This window comes from Argopecten irradians, chromosome 4 (genome assembly GCF_041381155.1).
Source record: "Argopecten irradians isolate NY chromosome 4, Ai_NY, whole genome shotgun sequence".
NCBI classification, from domain to species: Eukaryota; Metazoa; Mollusca; class Bivalvia; order Pectinida; family Pectinidae; genus Argopecten; species Argopecten irradians.
Window position 1 is genome coordinate 28694117 of NC_091137.1, and position 22954 is coordinate 28717070.

General features: G+C 36.2%; 2 protein-coding genes across 2 annotated transcripts; both read right to left on the reverse strand.

The window, feature by feature from the left end:
* Positions 1-2621: 2621 nt before the first annotated feature.
* On the reverse strand, positions 2622-14952 carry LOC138321195 (L-proline trans-4-hydroxylase-like). Its single transcript, XM_069264688.1, has 10 exons — positions 12899-14952; positions 12438-12471; positions 11868-11949; positions 11506-11587; positions 10817-10927; positions 10421-10515; positions 9943-10033; positions 9707-9836; positions 9009-9160; positions 2622-2900 (listed from the first exon to the last, which is right to left on the reverse strand). The coding sequence occupies exons 2-10, from the start codon at positions 12454-12456 to the stop codon at positions 2787-2789; spliced, it is 876 nt and encodes a 291-aa protein (XP_069120789.1). The 5' UTR covers positions 12457-12471; positions 12899-14952; the 3' UTR covers positions 2622-2786.
* Positions 14953-15089: 137 nt separating this feature from the next.
* Positions 15090-21467, reverse strand: LOC138321194 (L-proline trans-4-hydroxylase-like). Its single transcript, XM_069264687.1, has 10 exons — positions 21267-21467; positions 20271-20310; positions 19777-19858; positions 19366-19447; positions 18564-18674; positions 17538-17629; positions 17098-17188; positions 16734-16863; positions 16389-16540; positions 15090-15531 (listed from the first exon to the last, which is right to left on the reverse strand). The coding sequence occupies exons 2-10, from the start codon at positions 20287-20289 to the stop codon at positions 15412-15414; spliced, it is 879 nt and encodes a 292-aa protein (XP_069120788.1). The 5' UTR covers positions 20290-20310; positions 21267-21467; the 3' UTR covers positions 15090-15411.
* Positions 21468-22954: the final 1487 nt, after the last annotated feature.

The window sequence follows — 22954 nt, forward strand, 5'->3', positions numbered from 1 at the left end:
TCAACATTGAAGAAGTCATAATAGTCACGTTTTGGGTGTCAGTTATACCCACATACAATTCACTTTTCCTTCGTTAATTTATATAGTAGAAGTGGCAAGTAAATGTAAATATGTAGTGATAATCACCAAATAAATATGTGATGTCTGCTATGTCTAGATAAAACTCCAAAACATTTTTTAGTGATACAAAATATAAAATGTAGGATGCTACTAATGGGGAATCTACAACTAACTAAGCTGATTTCGTAGATCTAGTATACCGTTCTGCAATGGTACTTTATACATGTACATCCCTAAATATTTACATTTGGCACTGCAGTCTTCCATTACCTCCATGTTAATCTTTACTGCATCTATCAGCGCATAGATGTAGTCCAAATTTGGCGTAGTAATACATTGTACATACTAAATGATACATTGTATACAAAATGTAAACGAACAATATGACCGTCGCAGTCCTGGAGATTTCTCCTTGGCTGTGAGAGACCTTGACAACAAGTTAAAACGGCCTCTAAAAAATCTAAAAATATTTTTTAAACATAATTATTGAAATCTTAAACATAAAAATCTTTTTTTCTTCCAAATAAAATGACAAGTTAAATATTATTCAGAAATTTGTACATGGAAATTGTCGTCTGCTCAAAATTAAAATGTCTTCAAGTGACTCAGAGTTTGTAAAGGAAATTGAGCTACCCGTAGGTAATTTTCAAATAAATTAACCAGCAGATCTCTTAGCAGACCTCACTGCTAGCGAAGAATAATTTGTACTTAATATTGACTCAGAAGAAACTAAAAGTTTTGCAGAAGCAAAGGCAAGTTCAGTCGCAAATCTCTTGAAGGATATAGCCGATCTCACTCGGGCAGCAATCAAGGAACTACCAAGAGTAGAAACTCCTGTCGGACATACAAATCATAATGAAGAAAACCAAAAAGTAGGCCAACAAGACATTGAACCCAAACCGATAAAGAGGTTTAAGACTTCAGCAGATGAAGAGATTGAAAATCTCTTCCAGTCAAGCCAGACACATTCTACTAAAAGCAATACAAGTTGGGCAGTTAAAATGTTCGTAGATGCGTAGGCGCGTAGATAATATGTCAAAATATGTCGATTAATTCACACCATGTAAACCTGCAGCAAAGTTGTAATTGAATCGTATAATGAATTGAATATTTTTATTAAAGATGCTCCACCGCCGACAAATAGTATTTTTTCACTATCAAAAACAGGAGCAGACGATTTAGTATTTTTCTTCAGTTACAAAAATAACTTTACACCATTACCACCATTTAAAAGTTTGAGCTTCTAATTCTAAGTCAAGTTAAAAATATGAAAATTAATTAAATGCATCCCGAAAAAATTCCGACGCACTATATCCTATATGGAATGAAGTACTAATTGCGCATGCACCAAAGGCAAAATGAAAGTATATATATTATTTTTGTGTTAATTAGACATATATACACACGATTGAACACCAATTTTTGTTCAAATAATGAATACCATTCATGCTCTGTCGGCGGTGGAGCATCTTTAACAATCAATTACATTCCGTTCCAATTTTACACGACGGATAATTCTGTGATCAACTTGCTTCAAGTTAAACATAGTTTGAAAAAAGATAATGCAATTTAACTCTGGATCTTAATATAAATTACTTGTCCTAAAATTACAAAGTGGAACAATGAAGTTAATGGCTATGATATGGATCTGGAAAACAATAACACCGGAACAACTGGCAAATGTCTTATCAAAACTCTATGTATAAACCAGACCGAAGCCTACCAAAAACTCCACCAACGACAAGGGACAGGACAGAGGGAGCAGAGAACACGCGAATCTAAACCAACAAAACACAAGGAGAATTGAGAAAGACGATTTAACTAAGATAAACACTAACCTGTCAGCTGCCCCCATAATCCTTCATCACCACGTTTGGTACAACCTCACTATTCATTTTGTGACGAGAGATGAAATTATATCACCAGTTGAAAACTAATTCATTTTCGCTTGAAAAAGACGAGAGCGGGGAGTATGTCACATTGAACGTTGAAACACAACAAAAAATACCACCAGGGGGGTTTGAATTCCGCTATGACATAAAAAGGGGAAATAAAAAGAAAAATTGGTTGTTGTGTATTATCGAATAGTAAAAGGCAACATTAAAGTCTGAAAAGAATTCTAGCAAGGGATTAACGCGATTCGTAGTATAAAGTGATTGTAATAATGCACTACAGAAAGTTGGCTGTCTCGATCAGTTGTACGTCCCCTAAATTAATGTCTTGAATATTCAACATGTCGTATTTCAAACTTTTTAACGTAGGTTAGATCAAAGGGAGTTCGAGTCTCATACAAGACAATTAACGATATCCATTATAATCGAAGTATAACGAAAACGTTTTGTTTTAATTTCTTCTACTTTTTGCACAGATTTTCTGATACATCAGGATCATGTTCCTTTTCAACCCTAACTCTCATACTTCCATAATATATTACGTATGATATATCATCACTTTTTACTTATGTTGAGAGAATCTTATATATACAGTTATTCTATATTATGCCATTAGGGGAGATTGTCTTTTGTGCAAATACAATAAACAAGATACTTAGTTTCATGAAGTCCAATAAATGGGTTTATTTTCGTTAAAAGTACGCACTTAGTAAACAATCATTTAATTTTACATCATTCGTATCATAGCTACATATGTTAACAGTATTATAAAGAGATGAGAAACCCTTGGAAAAAATGAATGATATTCCCCACATTATCCATGGTGTGTGCTATTCAAGTCTCGCGATTACCAGACTGGGACTTTTCTTTCGATTCGTGACCCGTCAGAAACTCCTTGCCTGTGAAGTCTGTGTAGTTTGTACATTCTGCCACGGCACTGTTAGGGACCTATATGTTCAATAAATAGATAAATAAATATATATGAATGCATGAATAAATGAATGAATAGATAAAATAAAGATGTAAAACTTAAATATTTAGATTTATCAGTACTAACTACGTTCATCAAGTGATTATTTCGGTTTTCACATATCTCCAGACATGGTTTATGTAATTTACATTTGTAAACAGTAAACACATCGATAGGTAACATCATATCACCAGAATTCGCTCGCCTGATTATATTGGATTTTCGTGCTCTGAACATGGTATTGCATATATTGACCTGTATTGCTATATGGAGATATATAAATAATCAATCCAATTATCTAGTATCATTATATGCAGCGTCTAAGCCTCAAGCAATGCCGGTATTGATCTTTAAAGATATATGGTATAGTTCGTATTTAACATGTCATAATTATGGGCTATTATGATCGGGGCAAAATATAATTACAACACGAAAAACATCAGTACGTACGTATACGTAAATAAAAAATATCACTTACAATGTTTAAATGCTAAATATACTATCATAACCTGTTCAATTGTGTAAACAATAAGGTTTTAGGCATACCAAACGGGCCTAAAGGCTGCAACATTAGTTTTTTAAATAGATTTTGTCTTGACAACAAAAGACCGCGAGTGCCTTATCGCTCACTTGGCCAGGAGGTTCAATGATCAATCCTATACATTATAGGGCGGGAATCCCAGATCTATCCAAACTATTAAACTAAAAATGTTAAAAATATTACAAATTCAATATCAATCCTATAAGGGTTACCAGGAGTTGATAACACTCCAAAACCGACTCGTACAACATGGTAGCATTTATATTGTGATGACAAATATGTCTATAGCAGAGAGAGGGTTCGTTGCGATATTGTTATATTCTACCCCGGACAAAGGACCATGGCGTATTTGTTTAAGGCAAGATGTGGACGTATTCATTAAAATGTTGGGATTTAGAAACTTCCATGTGAACTATCATATTGGGTCAATCCTCCCTTGTCGGTTGGTTGAATATATCAAGTTGGGCATTTGTAACAAAACTACAGAAATAGAATATTTTCTTTTTCACAGCAGACTATTTTACTGATATTTTCACAATGGTCCTAAGTTCTTCCATTCTTAAGAAGAAATATTATGGATAAGATGATTTTTCCCTTAAGTCATTGGCTTGGGTATTTTAATGTACAAACTTATCACCCAATAGTGTTGTGTAATTCCGAACAAATACTTCTTCATTTCAGCTATAATATCTCAATTTGGAATTAACACTTTGGACCCATGATTTATAAAAAAATGGTTGCCTTTTTTTTTATTGAAATTTGATTAATTGTTTATGAGTAGTAGCGATTCAAAAGAACATAAGAGGAACTCTGCAATATACTATCGGGCAAGGTAAGCTTAAAGGAAGATCAAGTCAGGCCAAATTGCAAGCATATACTGAACTTTGTGGTTGGGTTCCTATTCAATCAGACTTGTCTCTCTGGTGCATGATGGTGATAGATGACTAGGATCTTATCTTATTTCTTCTTCATAATTGACGTTAATCTCTCTGATGTCTCCCTTAGCTTCGTCTACTTATTGGCCTTTGGTTGAGCGTTCAACCAAGCTGTGAGAAATGCCCTTGGTTAGTACCTTTCCCATAAAGACATTCAGACACCAAAAATATTGCATATTAAAAATGTCGTTTTTAAATGACACTGGCTGTGAATATACCTTACCCTTTGGATAGGTGTGTACTGGGCGTGTTGGTGGGGTACTATGTTATTATCAGACTACCTTGCCCTTTGCATAGGTGTGTACTGGGCGTGGTGGTGGGGTACTATGGTATTATCAGACTACCTTGCCCTTTGTATAGGTGTGTACTGGGCGTGTTGGTGGGGTACTATGGTATTATCAGACTACCTTACCCTTTGTATAGGTGTGTACTTGGCATGGTGGTGGGGTACTATGGTATTATCAGACTACCTTGCCCTTTGTATAGGTGTGTACTGGGCGTGTTGGTGGGGTACTATGGTATTATCAGACTACCTTACCCTTTGTATAGGTGTGTACTGGACGTGGTGGTGGGGTACTAAGGTATTATCAGCCTACCTTACCCTTTATATGGGTGTGTACTGGGCGTGGTTGGGTACTATGGTATTATCAGACTACCTTACCCTTTGTATAGGTGTGTACTGGACGTGGTGGTGGGGTACTAAGGTATTATCAGACTACCTTACCCTTTGTATAGGTGTGTACTGGGCGTGGTTGGTTACTATGCTATTATCAGACTACCTTACCCTATGTATAGGTGTGTACTGGACATGGTGGTGGGGTACTATGGTATTATCAGACTACCTTTCCCTTTGTATAGGTGTGTACTGGACGTGGTGGTGGGGTACTATGGTATTATCAGCCTACCTTACCCTTTGTATAGGTGTGTACTGGGCGTGGTGGTGGGGTACTATGGTATTATCAGACTACCTTACCCTTTGTATAGTGTTGGTGGGGTACTATGGTATTATCAGCCTACCTTACCCTTTGTATAGGTGTGTACTGGGCGTGGTGGTGGGGTACTATGATATTATCAGACTACCTTACCCTTTGTATAGGTGTGTACTGGGCGTGGTTTGGTACTATTGTATTATCAGACTACCTTACCCTTTGTATAGGTGTGTACTGGACGTGTTGGTGGGGTACTATGGTATTATCAGACTACCTTACCCTTTACATAGGTGTGTACTGGGTGTGGTGGTTGGGTACTAAGGTATTATCAGACTACCTTACCCTTTGTATGGGTGTGTACTGGGCGTGGTGGTGGGGTACTATGGTATTATCAGACTACCTTTCTCTTTGTATAGGTGTGTACTTGGCATGGTGGTGGGGTACTATGGTATTATCAGACTACCTTATCCTTTGTATAGGTGTGTACTGGACGTGGTGGTGGGGTACTATGGTATTATCAGCCTACCTTACCCTTTGTATAGGTGTGTACTGGACGTGGTGGTTGGGTACTATGGTATTATCAGACTACCTTACCCTTTGTATAGGTGTGTACTGGACGTGGTGGTTGGGTACTATGGTATTATCAGACTACCTTACCCTTTGTATAGGTGTGTACAGGGCGTGGTGGTGGGGTACTATGGTATTATCAGACTACCTTACCCTTTGTATAGGTGTGTACTGGGTGTGGTGGTGGGGTACTATGGTATTATCAGACTACCTTTCCCTTTGTATAGGTGTGTACTGGGCGTGGTGGTGGGGTACTAAGGTATTATCAGACTACCTTACCCTTTGTATAGGTGTGTACTGGGTGTGATGGTGGGGTACTATGATATTATCAGACTACCTTACCCTTTGTATAGGTGTGTACTGGGCGTGGTGGTGGGGTACTATGGTATTATCAGACTACCTTACCCTTTGTATAGGTGTGTACTGTACGTGGTGGTGGGGTACTAAGGTATTATCAGCCTACCTTACCCTTTGTATAGGTGTGTACTGGACGTGGTGGTGGGGTACTAAGGTATTATCAGACTACCTTTCCCTTTGTATAGGTGTGTACTTGGCGTGGTTGGGTACTATGGTATTATCAGCCTACCTTACCCTTTGTATAGGTGTGTACTTGGCGTGGTGATGGAGTACTATGGTATTATCAGACTACCTTACCCTTTGTATAGGTGTGTACTTGGCGTGGTGGTGGAGTACTATGGTATTATCAGACTACCTTACCCTTTGTATAGGTGTGTACTGGGCGTGGTGGTGGGGTACTAAGGTATTATCAGCCTACCTTACCCTTTGTATAGGTGTGTACTGGGCGTGGTGGTGGGGTACTGGGGTACTAAGGTATTATCAGACTACCTTTCCCTTTGTATAGGTGTGTACTGGGCGTGGTGGTGGGGTACTAAGGTATTATCAGACTACCTTACCCTTTGTATAGGTGTGTACTGGGCGTGGTGGTGGGGTACTAAGGTATTATCAGACTACCTTTCCCTTTGTATAGGTGTGTACTGGGCGTGGTGGTGGGGTACTAAGGTATTATCAGACTACCTTACCCTTTGTATAGGTGTGTACTGGGCGTGGTGGTGGGGTACTATGGTATTATCAGACTACCTTACCCTTTGTATAGGTGTGTACTGGGCGTGGTGGTGGGGTACTATGGTATTATCAGACTACCTTACCCTTTGTATAGGTGTGTACTGGGCGTGGTGGTGGGGTACTATGGTATTATCAGACTACCTTACCCTTTGTATAGGTGTGTACTGGGCGTGGTGGTGGGGTACTATGGTATTATCAGACTACCTTACCCTTTGTATAGGTGTGTACTGGGCGTGGTGGTGGGGTACTATGGTATTATCAGCCTACCTTACCCTTTGTATAGGTGTGTCCTGGGCGTGGTGGTGGGGTACTATGGTATTTATCAGACTGCCTTACCCTTTGTATAGGTGTGTACTGGGCGTGGTTAGGTACTATGGTATTATCAGACTACCTTACCCTTTGTATAGGTGTGTACTGGGCGTGGTGGTGGGGTACTATGGTATTATCAGACTACCTTACCCTTTGTATAGGTGTGTACTGGACGTGGTGGTGGGGTACTATGGTATTATCAGACTACCTTACCCTTTGTATAGGTGTGTACTGGGCGTGGTGGTGGGGTACTAAGGTATTATCAGACTACCTTACCCTTTGTAAAGGTGTGTACTGGACGTGGTGGTTGGGTACTATGGTATTATCAGACTACCTTTCCCTTTGTATAGGTGTGTACTGTGCGTGGTGGTGGGGTACTATGGTATTATCAGACTACCTTTCCCTTTTTATAGGTGTGTACTGGGCGTGGTGGTGGGGTACTTAGGTATTATCAGACTACCTTACCCTTTGTATAGGTGTGTACTGGGCGTGGTGGTGGGGTACTAAGGTATTATCAGACTACCTTACCCTTTGTATAGGTGTGTACTGGGCGTGGTGGTGGGGTACTATGGTATTATCAGACTACCTTACCCTTTGTATAGGTGTGTACAGGGCGTGGTGGTGGGGTACTAAGGTATTATCAGACTACCTTACCCTTTGTATAGGTGTGTACAGGGCGTGGTGGTGGGATACTATGGTATTATCAGACTACCTTACCCTTTGTATAGGTGTGTACAGGGCGTGGTGGTGGGGTACTAAGGTATTATCAGCCTACCTTACCCTTTGTAAAGGTGTGTACTGGACGTGGTGGTGGGGTACTATGGTATTATCAGACTACCTTACCCTTTGTATAGGTGTGTACTGGACGTGGTGGTGGGGTACTATGGTATTATCAGACTACCTTACCCTTTGTATAGGTGTGTACTGGGCGTGGTGGTGGGGTACTATGGTATTATCAGACTACCTTACCCTTTGTATAGGTGTGTACTGGGCGTGGTGGTGGGGTACTAAGGTATTATCAGCCTACCTTACCCTTTGTATAGGTATGTACTGGGCGTGGTTGGGTACTATGGTATTATCAGACTACCTTACCCTTTGTATAGGTGTGTACTGGACGTGGTGGTGGGGTACTAAGGTATTATCAGACTACCTTACCCTTTGTATAGGTGTGTACTGGGTGTGATGGTGGGGTACTATGGTATTATCAGACTACCTTACTCTTTGTATAGGTGTGTACTGGGCGTGGTGGTGGGGTACTATGGTATTATCAGACTACCTTACCCTTTGTATAGGTGTGTACTGGACGTGGTGGTGGGGTACTATGGTATTATCAGACTACCTTACCCTTTGTATAGGTGTGTACTGGACGTGGTGGTGGGGTACTATGGTATTATCAGACTACCTTACCCTTTGTATAGGTGTGTACTGGACGTGGTGGTGGGGTACTATGGTATTATCAGACTACCTTACCCTTTGTATAGGTGTGTACTGGACGTGGTGGTGGGGTACTATGGTATTATCAGACTACATTTCCCTTTGTATAGGTGTGTACTGGACGTGGTGGTGGGGTACTAAGGTATTATCAGCCTACCTTACCCTTTGTATAGGTGTGTACTGTGCGTGGTGGTGGGGTACTATGGTATTATCAGACTACCTTACCCTTTGTATAGGTGTGTACTGGGTGTGATGGTGGGGTACTATGATATTATCAGACTACCTTACCCTTTGTATAGGTGTGTACTGGGCGTGGTGGTGGGGTACTATGGGGTTGTTGTCCTTGGTGTTGTAGGCTATAAGGTAGGCCCATCTCCTATTAGGACTGTCGTTAGCGGAGCTACAGTGAAGTACATTACAGTGGAAGAACAGGGCGTCACCTGAACAGGAATTTAATACCAGTGTTATAAGGTTGACACCTTCAATACTCCAGGGGTTACTATCACTGACATGATATCCATTCCGGACTGTCCCAAAGTAAACCTGGAGGCAGTTCAGGTGAAAAAATCTGACCATTCACAGGCATGCAGAGACTTCCTTTGAAGATCAGAGAGCGACACCCGATTTCAAAGCAACACAGTCAATCACAGTGTACCGTTATACGGCTCTTTTGATGTACAACAAAGTATCAAATTACCTGTGTTTTGTTTTCCGTTGCCTCCGCTTGTACTATGAAATAGTCCAGGGGTCGATATAATGACAGTTATAGTAACCTCTGGAGTATCGAGAATGTAATGATCGAGGATGTAAGGATCAAAGGTTATCAAGTATTTTAAAGTGAACCTTTATTTGCAGTATTAGAATGCTTAAAGTTGGTTTTAATCCTTTATTATCAAAGAGTACAAATTATTTCTTTTTATTTCTGTTAAAATTAAGTTGTTTTTGTATAGACTTTGACTAATATTTTAGAGTTGTTAAAACCGTACCTGGTTCCATCTCGGCATATGCTAATGGACATACTTTCTTTATAGCCTCCACACGCTCTGATACGGCGGACATTTGTTCTGTGACCATTTCGTGGTCAACTCGACCACATTTGTGCGATCCTGGCAGGACCTAAAACAAATAATTACAGAAATTTCAGATAATCTATCCAGCATGAAAACTTATAGTAAGGTGTAACGATTACAAATTATTGAATATAAAGACTGACAGTCATTACCTGCAAACAACCATTTGTTCTAGTGCACTTGTCAATGGCGATGAAGACGGTTATGAGGTCAGGGAAGTTTAGGGAATTCCTGTACCAGTAGCTGGAAATCATATCCACTATTTTATTGTTTGAACAAGTAATAAAAATGAAGAGATAAAGAAACATATTTAATTAAAGTAATTGCATGATTATCAGTAAATAACCCTCAAATGTAATGCTCTGATTTCAAGTGAAGCAGAACAGTTACAATTATAGGTGGATTAAGTGAAAGGTAAATGGAGTCATAAATAAATGTTTTGCCATAAACAAATCTTAAACATTGCATTATTCTCTTAGCGATATGCCAAACATATACCCATAGTCCTGGTGCCACAAATCTTAAACATTGCATTATTCTCTTAGCGATATGCCAAACATATACCCATAGTCCTGGTGCCACAAATCTTAAACATTGCATTGTTCTCTTAGCGATATGCCAAACATATACCCATAGTCCTGGTGCCACAAGTGCGCTCCTCCAGTGAAAGCGTCCTTGTACAGGAGTTTACCGTGGTAGTGGTATATTTCACCTTTATCCAGCAGCTGGACAACGTCAATAGAAAATAGGTCGATTGAGAAATGCGGTTTAAGATAGCATAATATAGAGAATAAATCGTCTCAGGTTATCTGTAATCTGCATGACCTATTATTTTGTTGTTGTAGTTATTCAGCTGTTTGGCCGTAATCTATATGAACATGTTTTTGTATTTAATTGTTCTTTCTTAGACGTTGACACGAAAACAATCTAATTTTACTGCATTAATTCCTCAAAAGACACGAAATTCATGCTCTACAATAACAGCACCGCTAAATGTGAAAGCTTTCAGTATACCAGAATACATACGTCTGTACAGGTATTGACAACTTTGTCACATCGCGCCATCATTCCAGATACGTCACTTCCGGGATGTGTCCAGAGAGCAATTTTAGTTTTCTTGCCTGCCCCATCGTCTACCTGTAATAAATGAAAAAAAACTAGAATTGATTTATCATGACAGTATGACATGAAAGTCCCCTAGTTACCGTTTTAAATTCCTCCTGTGATCAATGGAATGTGTTACTAATTGATCTACAGTGTACTACTAACATCTGTAGCTGCGTTTTTGACAGAGTACTAATATGTAATATAAAGCAAAATAGTGTTCAATATAATGTAGGTCAGTAACTGTAGCCACCACATCTGAGACAAAGACGTTACACAAATATCATTTTCATATGTAACAACAGTAAGGAATCTTTACTGTAATACCTATTAGTAAGTTATTCTTATTCGTTTATCTTCATCTTGCAATTAAGTTTGATACATTATTTTATCTCATTAAGGAAATTAAATGGGTATATGCGCTAGCATCGACAGGATATGGATCCGACATCGTTCACAAGAATATTTTTATATGTCACTTGACTTTCAGTCAGGGTGGCTTCCCAACATTAAACATGCAGTAACCATGAGCCATTTTCTTTAAAACCAATTTCGTCATTTTAAAAATATGTAAATGAAAGATTAATTGATATTTTATAAAGAAAACTTACATGCAATCCATGCTGAGAAACAAGATCCGATTGTTCGAAGACTTTGCGTAGATTGTTCATTTCTTTATCGTTGAACAATCCCCTGTAATTAATGAAAGTGTATATAATTTGTATAAATGTGTTTCGTTTTATTTCTACATAAAATGGCTAATATTCCTTCTTAGTCAAGACTTGGAGGATCCAATCATTGCATCACTATCACATCTTCTACGTTATCATTTTTAAAACACCATTTTATGTTCAATTTTTTATCATCCACAGGTTTTTTTTGTTATACGAAGTAGTCTACTTTTGACCATACCAATATGATTATTTTACCTAGCCTTTATGTCTTGCCTTTCCTAACATCAGAAGCTACTGACCTCACTAAAATATATCCCTCATCATCGAAGTTCTTTTTCATATCCGGTGTCACCCGAAAGTCATTCTCTGTAAAGTCATACACTGTAAGGAAGAATGCGTGTGAATGAGGCAGTTATTATGTTAATCGCTAAATAAACATATTAAAATGCAATGTTTGTGTCTGTAAAGTCCATACTGATTAAAATACAGATCGTCATCATCACTACGTTTGATAAGAGGATCTACAACATCCCATTAGGGGTCTCGTTCTAGTGACCTTTGAAAATGGCCAATGGAAAATCGGTGCCTCCAGAATGTTGGAAATGAATTTCAGGTGACGACACTGTTTGAAAACTGTCAGAACTATTTTCATGTTTACCAAGGTGTAGAAAACGAATTAGATTTGAGGTACAAATGACCCCTTATGGGTGTTGTCAGATCCTATATTGAACGGGATGGTTTTAAGGATATGTATTTTGATCAGAATGCTGTAAAGTTAAATTCAGGGTCAATCACCAATAAAGATATATATTACAAAATGATAAAGCATATACCCTGACATATCAAAGGAAGAACAATACGTGTCGTACCTGCCGTTAATTCCGCCATATCAGCTGTAGGCTTCTGAAAGATAAGCAAAGACAAATATATGTACAATTACAGAAATAAATGAAACTTCATAATAAAGGAAAAAATCAAACACCAAACTCAATGATATAACAAGCGATACTTATCCATAAAATGAAGAATTGCAATGAGAATACTGCAGAAAGTACAATGGTAACAGAACCAATGGCTTAACTAGGTTTTATTCCTTCTGATACGGGCGTGTAAAGGCGTGTTGCCTGTTACCCAATTTCGATTGTCTTTATTATCAGACAATAATATATTCTGAAATGAAATGGGATTTCTTCTTAAATATATGTTTTGAATGATAATGGAGTGTAAACAACGTAGCCATCAAGGTGATGTGATCAATATATGTAATAAGTGTGGTTACACAAGGGGATCATTATGCAAAGTGTAAGGAAAACAAAACCGCAATACTTACTCCCTTTTATCACCTGGGCACAATGTTATGATATCATACGCATGTATAACTTATCAATATATATCAATATCAATATTTAGGCCTATATCTTTATTTCTTTATCATTTTTATCATTTCGCATGCTTATATTTGATAAAATATTTACATAAGGTCCGGATACATCTTCATCAGCATAAAGAGAGCCTATCGATAACATTGTCAAACATTTAGTGATGTAACATTATATAAATTGTTATGATGCTGTATTCATAATTTTCTAAACTGCACAGACCAAACGATATATAGAGACCAATCAAAGGTCAATGTCGCCATTTCATTTCTAGACAAGAGTCCCAGGGGCCTCAACGGTACTCTGACAAAATTAGTTTATAAAGAAAAAAAAAATCTCTTAAAAGCTTTCTTAAGAAAAAAATAGCTCCCAATTTGGATCCTCGCCCCTCTGGCCTCTGAAGTCGCATCTACATGAATCTCATTTATATTTTTATATATATTTTCTAATTTATTTATATAATACAAAGCAAAAAACAGCAATGTATTCATTGGGATCATGTCCCTTTGCCCCTGGATATAGGACCAATTTCTTATTTATATATATATAATGTGTTTGCTCTTGCACAATGATTTTTATACGTATTATACATGTATAGGCTTAGTCCACTCTTTGGTTAAGAAATAGGATTTTAATTTGTTTAATCAGCATTTTCCCCCATTCAGGGCTCCGCAGTTGAATCAGGCTCTGCTATATAAAAAATGGTGTCCTGTTCCAATGATACTTCACATCAAATTTCATTGATCTACATTGGGGTTAATGAGGAAAAGGCTTTTGAATTAATAGTCTTCTGCACGACGCATCTCCACGGATGAAGAACGATGGCAATAAGGTCATCCGACTTTTGTTCAGATTGCCTAAAATATGATTGCCTTCCTCTAATTATGCTTCACACCAAATATGAGTGTAATCCATTCAAGGGTTTAGAATTAGTAGGATTTAAAAACAAAATTGCACAATCCCCCTTTTGGACCCCATCCATCTGCCCTTAGGGGTAGAACCAGATTTATTTATTTATAATATGATGGTCCCAATGATACTGCAAACTAAATTTGATAGGTTTGTAGGTATGTATCTATGATGACGTCATATCTTTGGGAGTGTAAATCATGTCATTTTCTCCTATTACAATTACTAATATGTACACGCATGAACAGGTAACTTTGTAATAAGGAAATACAAAAATAAATTTGATTTTTTTTTCTCTACAAGATAAAATACAGATGATTAATTATGATTTTATCATACAATCTCTGAAAGTAAATAATCGTTTTGTTGATTCTCACAATTATAGCATAAATACTAAACTTTATATATGAGAATTATCACTTTTTATGGATACTTTATTGGTTTATAGAAATTTGTGTTGTACATAATAAATACCAGATGGTATTTCCTGAATGTCAGAAAATGGCTCCGTTTCAAATACGAATCTGCATTGTCGACATATCCCCATGCATGGCATACATTGTAATCCCTGCTAATTAATTTGTATCTTGTATCTCATGACATGAAGAACGATAACGATAGTATTGCTTTTAAAATCTTATCAGATAGTAAACAGTTGACACACACAATGCAAGATGGGAAGAGTTTTCTGATCCAGGGGTTAATTAACTCAGGCAGACGTCACCGTTACTAAGCAACTAATGCTTTTATAAAAATATCTATATGTTCTTTTGAAATCACCAGTCTTTGCGAATTGTTCTGAGATACTAGCCGGCTCAGCCGGAAGAAATACTTGGATATCTCTTGAGCTGCCATATTTTGAAATATATTTGAACAATAATATCTAAATCGATCAAATTATGAATATCCATAACAATATTATTTTGAAGAAAGATCAATATTGAATTACTTTCATAAACACAGACTGTAGAACATGCGACATATCCGATTTTAGCAATTACCATTCACTTTTAAATGATGTATTTCATACATGTACATGCAAGATTTTGTTTTTGTTATTTTTTATGGATTTTTTGTAACGTTGAGATTTATCTTTCCTAAAAGACCTTTTTTATCTTTAGTTACCTAAGAATACAATATTAACAGGTTTCATTTTATTGTATTTTTAACAAAAACAATAACTGTAGAAACTTCTGCAAATTTTTTGTCAAAAAAAACAAATTGCACTTGGTGTCACGACACAGTATAATTTTATTCTTGACTTGCATCCGACACAACAATTTTGTGTACATATTGCTTTTCGAAATATCTACACTCATGTAGGGTACGCTTAAACTGGTATTTAGGTTTGATTATTGACAAATCACACTCTTCCCTCTGTTTCCATAATGTTAAAAATATTATCAAAATCAACTAAAAATGCAACAATTAAGCGATTTTACAAACGGAAAGATTATTTGACTAAAACATGGTATTTAAATCGACGATTCTTTAGATCTGTTTTCTGCAAAACCTAACGCATTGTACACACGGACAGAAAAGTTGGTATTTCACTCTACTGGTCGTTGTTTTCCAAAAATGTAACTTCCACTGTCTTTGACGTGGTTGCGTCCATAAAATCTTTATCTCGGAAATCGTTGTAGTTGGTACAGTCTGCTACTGCGCTATTTGGAACCTGCAAGGTTAAAACAAATTAACATCATGTGTCTTTGAAGATATTCTATGAGATATGAGAGGAACTTACTCTACACAAGAAACACTACATGGTTTTTTTAAAAAGACAAGGAAACCTTCAACAAAGTGTGTGATCCGAAATGAAAGGATATGAAACCTGTATATATATATACAAATACATGTAACTTACTTTTTTGCTACATTTTGTGTTTGTTTGTTTGATGTCCCTTGGCCGAGACACACCAAAGTCTATAAAAGTGGTAGTTTCTGCTCCTGCTTAGCGCTCAGCATACAGGGAGTAGGACGACTGGTTCGCCCGTTGTCAGTATAATGTGACTGGTAGGAGTGTGTTGCTTGGTGTCTTCGGCGGCATGCTTTAGTGATATAGCACTATGAAAAGGATAACAGTTCCGCTATACAAGAAGACACAGCACGAATGTACCGTAATCTCCCAAACCTCACACTTCGCACGTCCTACACGCAACACACCGCATACATGGGAAGCCGTCCTTACATAACCATAGCTGTTAATAGGACGTTAATTAATTAAACAAATAAACAAACAAACATGCTTAATTATCGTCCTATTCACAGCCAGGATCATGCAAGGACGGCTCCCATGTATGCGGTGTGTAGCGTGTATGTAATGCGTGGTGCGTCTTATGGGGGATTGTGGTATCTTCGTGTTAAGTCTTCTTGTAAAGAATAACTCATGCCCTTTTAAAGTGATATATCACTGAAGCATGCTGCTAAAGACACCAAGCAACATACCCCACCCGTTTACATTATACTGACAACAGAAAGTTTGTGTGAAGTATGTTTTGTTATAGTGATGTTTGACGTGAGGTTCACATTTACCTTCTGGATGGGCGTATACTGCGCATGATGATGAGGAACCGCTGGATTGTTGTTCTTGGTGTTGTATGCCATCAAATAAGCCCACCTCCTATCCGGGCTCTCGTTAGCGGAACTGCAGTGTAGGACATTACAGTGGAAGAACAGGGCGTCACCTTTTAAGTATAACCCAACATATTAGTTATTAAGCTAAAACGATTGATCATATTCATTTTAATGTTTTTTTTAAATATTTAAAGACGTATGTCACTGTTTTGGATTATTTGTTTTCTTTCGTTTGTTAAAATATAGACGGTGATTTTCTGCAAACATTGTTACACATATCAAACAACCACATTGTTATCTGACCTGGGTCCATTTCCACAAAGGCAGATGGACATATCGTCTTTATATCATTGACTCGGTCTACATTGGCAGCAGTTTGTCCAGAGCTCATGTCGTGGTCAATCCGGCCGCATCTATGCGATCCGGGCAGAATCTGAATAAGAGATAAATAATCACTATCATATCTCGTAATGCCAGACAGAATGCGCCTCATTTAGATACTAATTGCCCAACATAATCTGTTACCAACACTATTTATTCCAAGTATAAACAAAACATTAAAGTTTTTTTATACAATAAAGCTGAGTCTTGATTTAGTTTGAAGATATAAAAATATAACTGTAATGTAGAATCAATTTATTATTTAACGAAAGATATATTGTCTTACCTGCAAACACCCGTTCGATTTGCTACATTTGTCGATAGCAACAAACACTGTCAACATATCGGGGAATAAACAAGTGTTCTTATACCAGTAACTGAAACCAAAATTGTATAAGTATGGATTTATATTCTCTGTAAAAATTGAAATACAGGGTAGTTATAGCAGTTTTTCAGCAGAAGAATTCAAAAATTCCATGGTGATTATTACATAATATTTTATGACCATTTCCTCTGAAAAATGAATTATGTTGCCATGTTGCAGTAGTTAATGGTCCAGACTGAAAATGTATTGCTTTAAGGAAGTGTTCCCTTTACAATGACGTTGTAATTTTTTGATACTATTGACTACTTAAAGATATTGGATCTGGATAGTAGGTCTTTAATTGTCGTATATGACTACTATTTAAATAAAGGTTTTGTAATGATTGTATCGATGCGATTTACCCATAGTCCTGATGCCACAAGAATGATCCTCCAGAATGGGGTTCTTTATACAACAACTTCCCATGGTAGTGATAAACCTCGTCTTTCAACAACTGTACAGATACAACACAATGAATAACTGAATTTGAAAACATTTAAAATGCATCATCGATATTTTAGTAATTTTCTTTTACAAAACCTCATTATATCACTTAGGACTATCAAAAAGACGAATGCCGCCTCTTCGATGTCATCTCCCATGTAGAAATGTTTAATTCTGGGGCATTATTCAAGTAACTAGAATTTTCGAAGAACATGAAATGTTACCGTGTAACCATCCATCCGAAATAATGACGCTTGATAGTAATTAAATCGATTGATAAGGCGAGATAAACGCTCTCAGAGAAGTGCTTAAAATTATTTCAATAAGCTTAATCGCTTATGTTGTCTAATAGAAACACAATAAAAGGTTTTTTGATATTAGGAATAATTTGTTAAAATTGTTATAAACAAAATTCGTTTAACGGATTACATATTGACATACTATATATTATTTCAACCTCTGGTGTACTAGATTCATTTTGTTTTAATTGTAAGCGGTAAAATGCAATATTTCTTAATGATATGTCGTTTCCATTTTGTAATTGAAAATGTTATTTCTTCACGTAAGAAAACAAGTTTGAAATCTTATCGTTTTTCTTCTTTTAATGACTTTCTTAACGTGTCTCTTGACGTATCTATTGATCTTTCGCTTTCGATACTGCCGATGCACATGGTGGCTAGTATGTAGCTACTTTTCCGGCTTAAAGTTTAACATAAATTGAAAGTGACGACTCTTTTACTTGTTGTAAGCATGATATGACTGCTTGGATTTGATTATCGCTGTTGTAAGTAGTATGTTTCAATGAGATAACAATGCCACAATTTATCAAACACACAAACACTTGTCACCGAGGTAATCCTGCAGTGTTCACCTGTACTGTTATAGGAAGGCGAGCAAAAACAAACCAAACCTAGCAACACATTCATGAAAATATTATTACCTACCTCTTCGCAGGTATTTACAACTTTCTCACATCGCGCCATCATACCAGACACGTCACTTCCGGGTGAATTCCAAACAACGAGTTTCGTTACCTTTCCAGATTCATCAACAGTCTAGTAAAATCACATAAGTCAAGTGTAAATAAAGTTACACGTATGACGAGGTTTCATTATGTTACAAATATTGTCCTAAAAAGGAATTTTCTGGTTTGGTCCAAGACAAAAGTATGTTGATAACTGTAATTGAAACGTCGACGATATAAAACCAAACAAAACACGTTTTAAAACGTACATGGACATTGATAAATGCAGTAACTCAAAAATTTCATTATTACAAATCATGTACGCAAGAAACAAACACAATTACCAGCCTAGCCCTAAACAAATACGGAGTGTGATTTAAAACTTCGTACATCTTCAGGATAGCCATTCAATTTCTGTATCAAAACCCATAAGCAATTGCTTTATAATTGTATACAATTATCATAATTTTATGAAACATAATACTCAAGGGGGCATTGCAACATTTCTTAGGTAAAGATACATTTTTCACGAGTTATATTCCTTTTATGCATAAAAACCTCCGACGGGCATTTCTTTTGTTATTTTCATCAGTAGACTATAATTGTGGTATACAGTAAGGGACATCATACATTTATTGTCTTGGTAGATGTGAGGAATAATGATGTTTTAATATAGGTAAACACCGTCATGTCTTCTAACAGCCAGGGCAATAAATTGGTTTTTTTTTCTACCAATCAGCAAGTGTGATTCACCAGCGAGGAATAACAATATATATACTTACTCCCCACCCATGGTCCTTGATAAGGTTTGTCTCCTCAAACACCTTCCGAAGTTTTGACATCTCAGCTGTATTAAACAGTCCTCTAGAGAAATTAAGTTCAACAATGAATTCTAATCCGATGAAATAACTACATACAAATACATACTTAAACTGAACCTTGTTTTTATCATCAATTCCTGAAATTATATCGGGGATTTTGTGTAAAGCTATTAATATTTAAGGGCATGCATCAATATCATTTCAACGCTATTTCTAACCTTTTTAACTAGTATGCTGCCTCTTCGTTCTTGCTTTATTCTTTTTATCGATGTGAGATTGAGAATTATTTTTGATAAGTCGTTAATGTCTTATATTGTTTACGTATTCGCCACAAGGTTTTTTTTCTCACTTCAATATTATTTTTATACCAACCTGACTAATATGTATCCGAGGTCATCAAAGCTCTTTTTCATGTCATCAGTTACGGTAAAATTCTCAGGGCTGTAGTTATACACTTAAAAGAAATATAAATCTGTTGATACTTCATTATGCTGACACTTACCCTATACTATAACGAGAGGAAAGTGTAATAAGGGGCATGCATACGAATGGTATTATAATATTTCACAAAATCAAGTGAATGATATAACAATGTGATATCTCCAATTCCTCTAGTTGATAGATGTATAAGATAATTCACTGTAAAAATAGTTTTTCATATTAATTGGATATTGTAAAAGACTAATTCAAGATTTAAAAAAAATCATTGTTAATTTTACTGTATTACTGTCCTAGAGACGCTTAGAAAATGACAATATCATAAATGGCATTCAGTTATACATATTCTTCGAATTATGTATACATAGGCTCATACGATAATTCATACGCCCGAGCATCAATATTTCTATTAAAAAACATAGACCTACCTGCAGATAGCGTCGCCATGATAAATAAATGGATGTTGACCTAGAACACATTGTAAACATAGATCAAACTATAGCATAACGTATCTTACAAATTATCTTGCTCTCGGTGTTTGATGAACCTGTTCATATTATCTATGCATAGATTAAAAACCAACACCAAATCAAGTGCTTTGCCTTTAGCAACAATTTCAACAATACAAATGTATCAGTTTCAAGTGTTTATAAATTTTAGAATGGTTGTAGGTCACGATGTAATCTTATTCTTGTCATTGTCAACAGAGCAGACAAATTGCTCATTAATAACTGAAAATAAGGCACCAGGTAGCTACAAAGAGGTTAAGATTGTATACGAAGTACCTGCCTAGGACACAAAATGAACACGGCGAGAATCTGTAGCTTGCTCGAAGTAAAAGTGTGTAATTTGCACGTATGTTATAGACAGCAGATATATTGTTAGTGCAAACGTGTATATCTACATGTTGATATATGGTATAAATCATACTATAACGTTGTAATGCATGACATATATGATTATACACAGTTAACAATCACTTCGGCTAGTTATGACCTGTGCATCAAACCACCTAACTGTTTATTATTTTTCATAAAATGTTATATTTCACATATATTCTATATCGTAGACCTTAGTTTAAAATCAATACATCTATATTTAGTTTGTGTGTTTGTGTAATGAGATGTGTGTGTGTATGTATTTATGTGATATGTACTAACCTATCTGGCTACTTTCTCTATGTTTTGTTATATCATGTATATAATTATTCATTTCAAAATATTTTATAAATATCCCTTTATCTACATAAGGAAAAAATATATTGTCTTTGCCTCTTATTCAACCCGTTTGCATCTTGTCAATAAAATTTGTCGAAATGAAATTAATGCTTGAAGGGATGACAATCATAAATCGGTTAGTTTACAACGTCATATAATACTGTCAGAATAGAAATGTTCTATGATGTGATTCCGTTTGTAACTTACCCCTTGTGGTTGATATGCCGACTCCTTGTCGAGGTGTACTGGCGTCGTATATGTAGTAGTCTGAGTATCATATAGATAAACTGTTATACCTATTTATCACTGTATGGTCAGTCCCGTATCAGTCCCGTATTCCAACCGTCGTAAACTTCTTTTTTTTAGCTCTCAGGACTAAGGTCATTCTCTATGGGGGATAATTTTTACGAGAAACCCCAGTTTAACACAACTGATTCAATGCATATCAGATATAGTTCAAGCTTCAAAACGCAGCTAACTTTACATAATATCGTGTCTTGATTTAAATTTTACTTTTGCATAATTTTCATTACCGTTAAACCAGAAAGCGTGTTATTAATTATTTTGTTTGTGTTCAGATATATCGTACAGTCTTCTGTGGATGTTTTTTTTCCAAATTATGTTTTTTTTTATAATCCTTAAGTTTAGTTTCTTTTGAAGGGCAATATGACTCGACTTTAGGTATTTTTTCTCTGGATTCATTCTTCTTGGATGTGGAAATCAAAGCCTAATGAATTAATGTAGCCAAATCTTGATAGGTTAGGGGAAACAACTCTAACTTATACAAACGTATTTATATTACATAACCTCAGTCATAGCATACCGTCATAAGTCTTCCATCAAGGCTGTGATATTGTAGATGTGAATGGGAATTTGACCCGTAATTTTTTTAAACTTGAGAATGTAAGCTCAAAGATTGAAAACAAATTATATTTCAAACAGAGTTTATGTGTTATATCCAATAAGTGGGTAGCCATTTTCCTTAGCTCCTCTCGGATACCAAGGATACTGAGGAATCGATGCGATGTCCAATATCCTATCATTGTGTATGCGACAAAACGGGATTGAATTACGATCAACAAAAAGTATATACCATTAAAAAAAAAAAAAAAAAAAAAAAAAAACTTGAGGCAAAATTAATCATTTTAGGCCCAATGGGCCTTAACGGTACCCCTTCGATCGCCATCATGCTCTTGAACTTAAAGTATCAAGTATCACAAATGGTGTTAACGTGACGTAAGATTTAAAATGCTGTTAAAATAACTAAAATAACAAGATATATCTGAGTGAATGTGATCTTGGCGCCCACCAAAGAATGGTCTATGTCTGACAATGGAAAAAGGTTTATTTTTTTCTGCTTTTTAAATTTTAAATATTAAAATCTTAGATGGCAGCCTATCGGCAATCTTGTTATCCGATCAGTCCTAAAATGCAAAATACACAACTACAAACAGTGAAATTAAAAAAATATGCTTTCAGAAAGTGCGATAACAATATTTAAGTATCAAAATCAAAGATGGCTGCCTGTCTGCCATTATGTTCACAGATCGGTTCAAAATATATTATGAACAACTAGGGTCACATGGAAACCTCCATATGAAATTTGAAAAAGATCCCTTCAGTAGTTTCTGAGAAATAGCGATAATAAGAAGTTTTAACCGACGGACGGACGAAAGGCGATTTGAATAGCCCACCATACTTTGAATTTATAGGTTTTGTGTCATATACAAACAATACAACGCAATCCTAAACAAATTGTGAATATGAAGTCAGCATTTTAGGGGAATCATAAAGTATGTGATGTGTTCTATGGTTTCTACATCGAAAACTTTTCATAATTTATGCATGTTGAAAATATTTACAATAACAACAACAGCTGCAAAGATAACATGTTT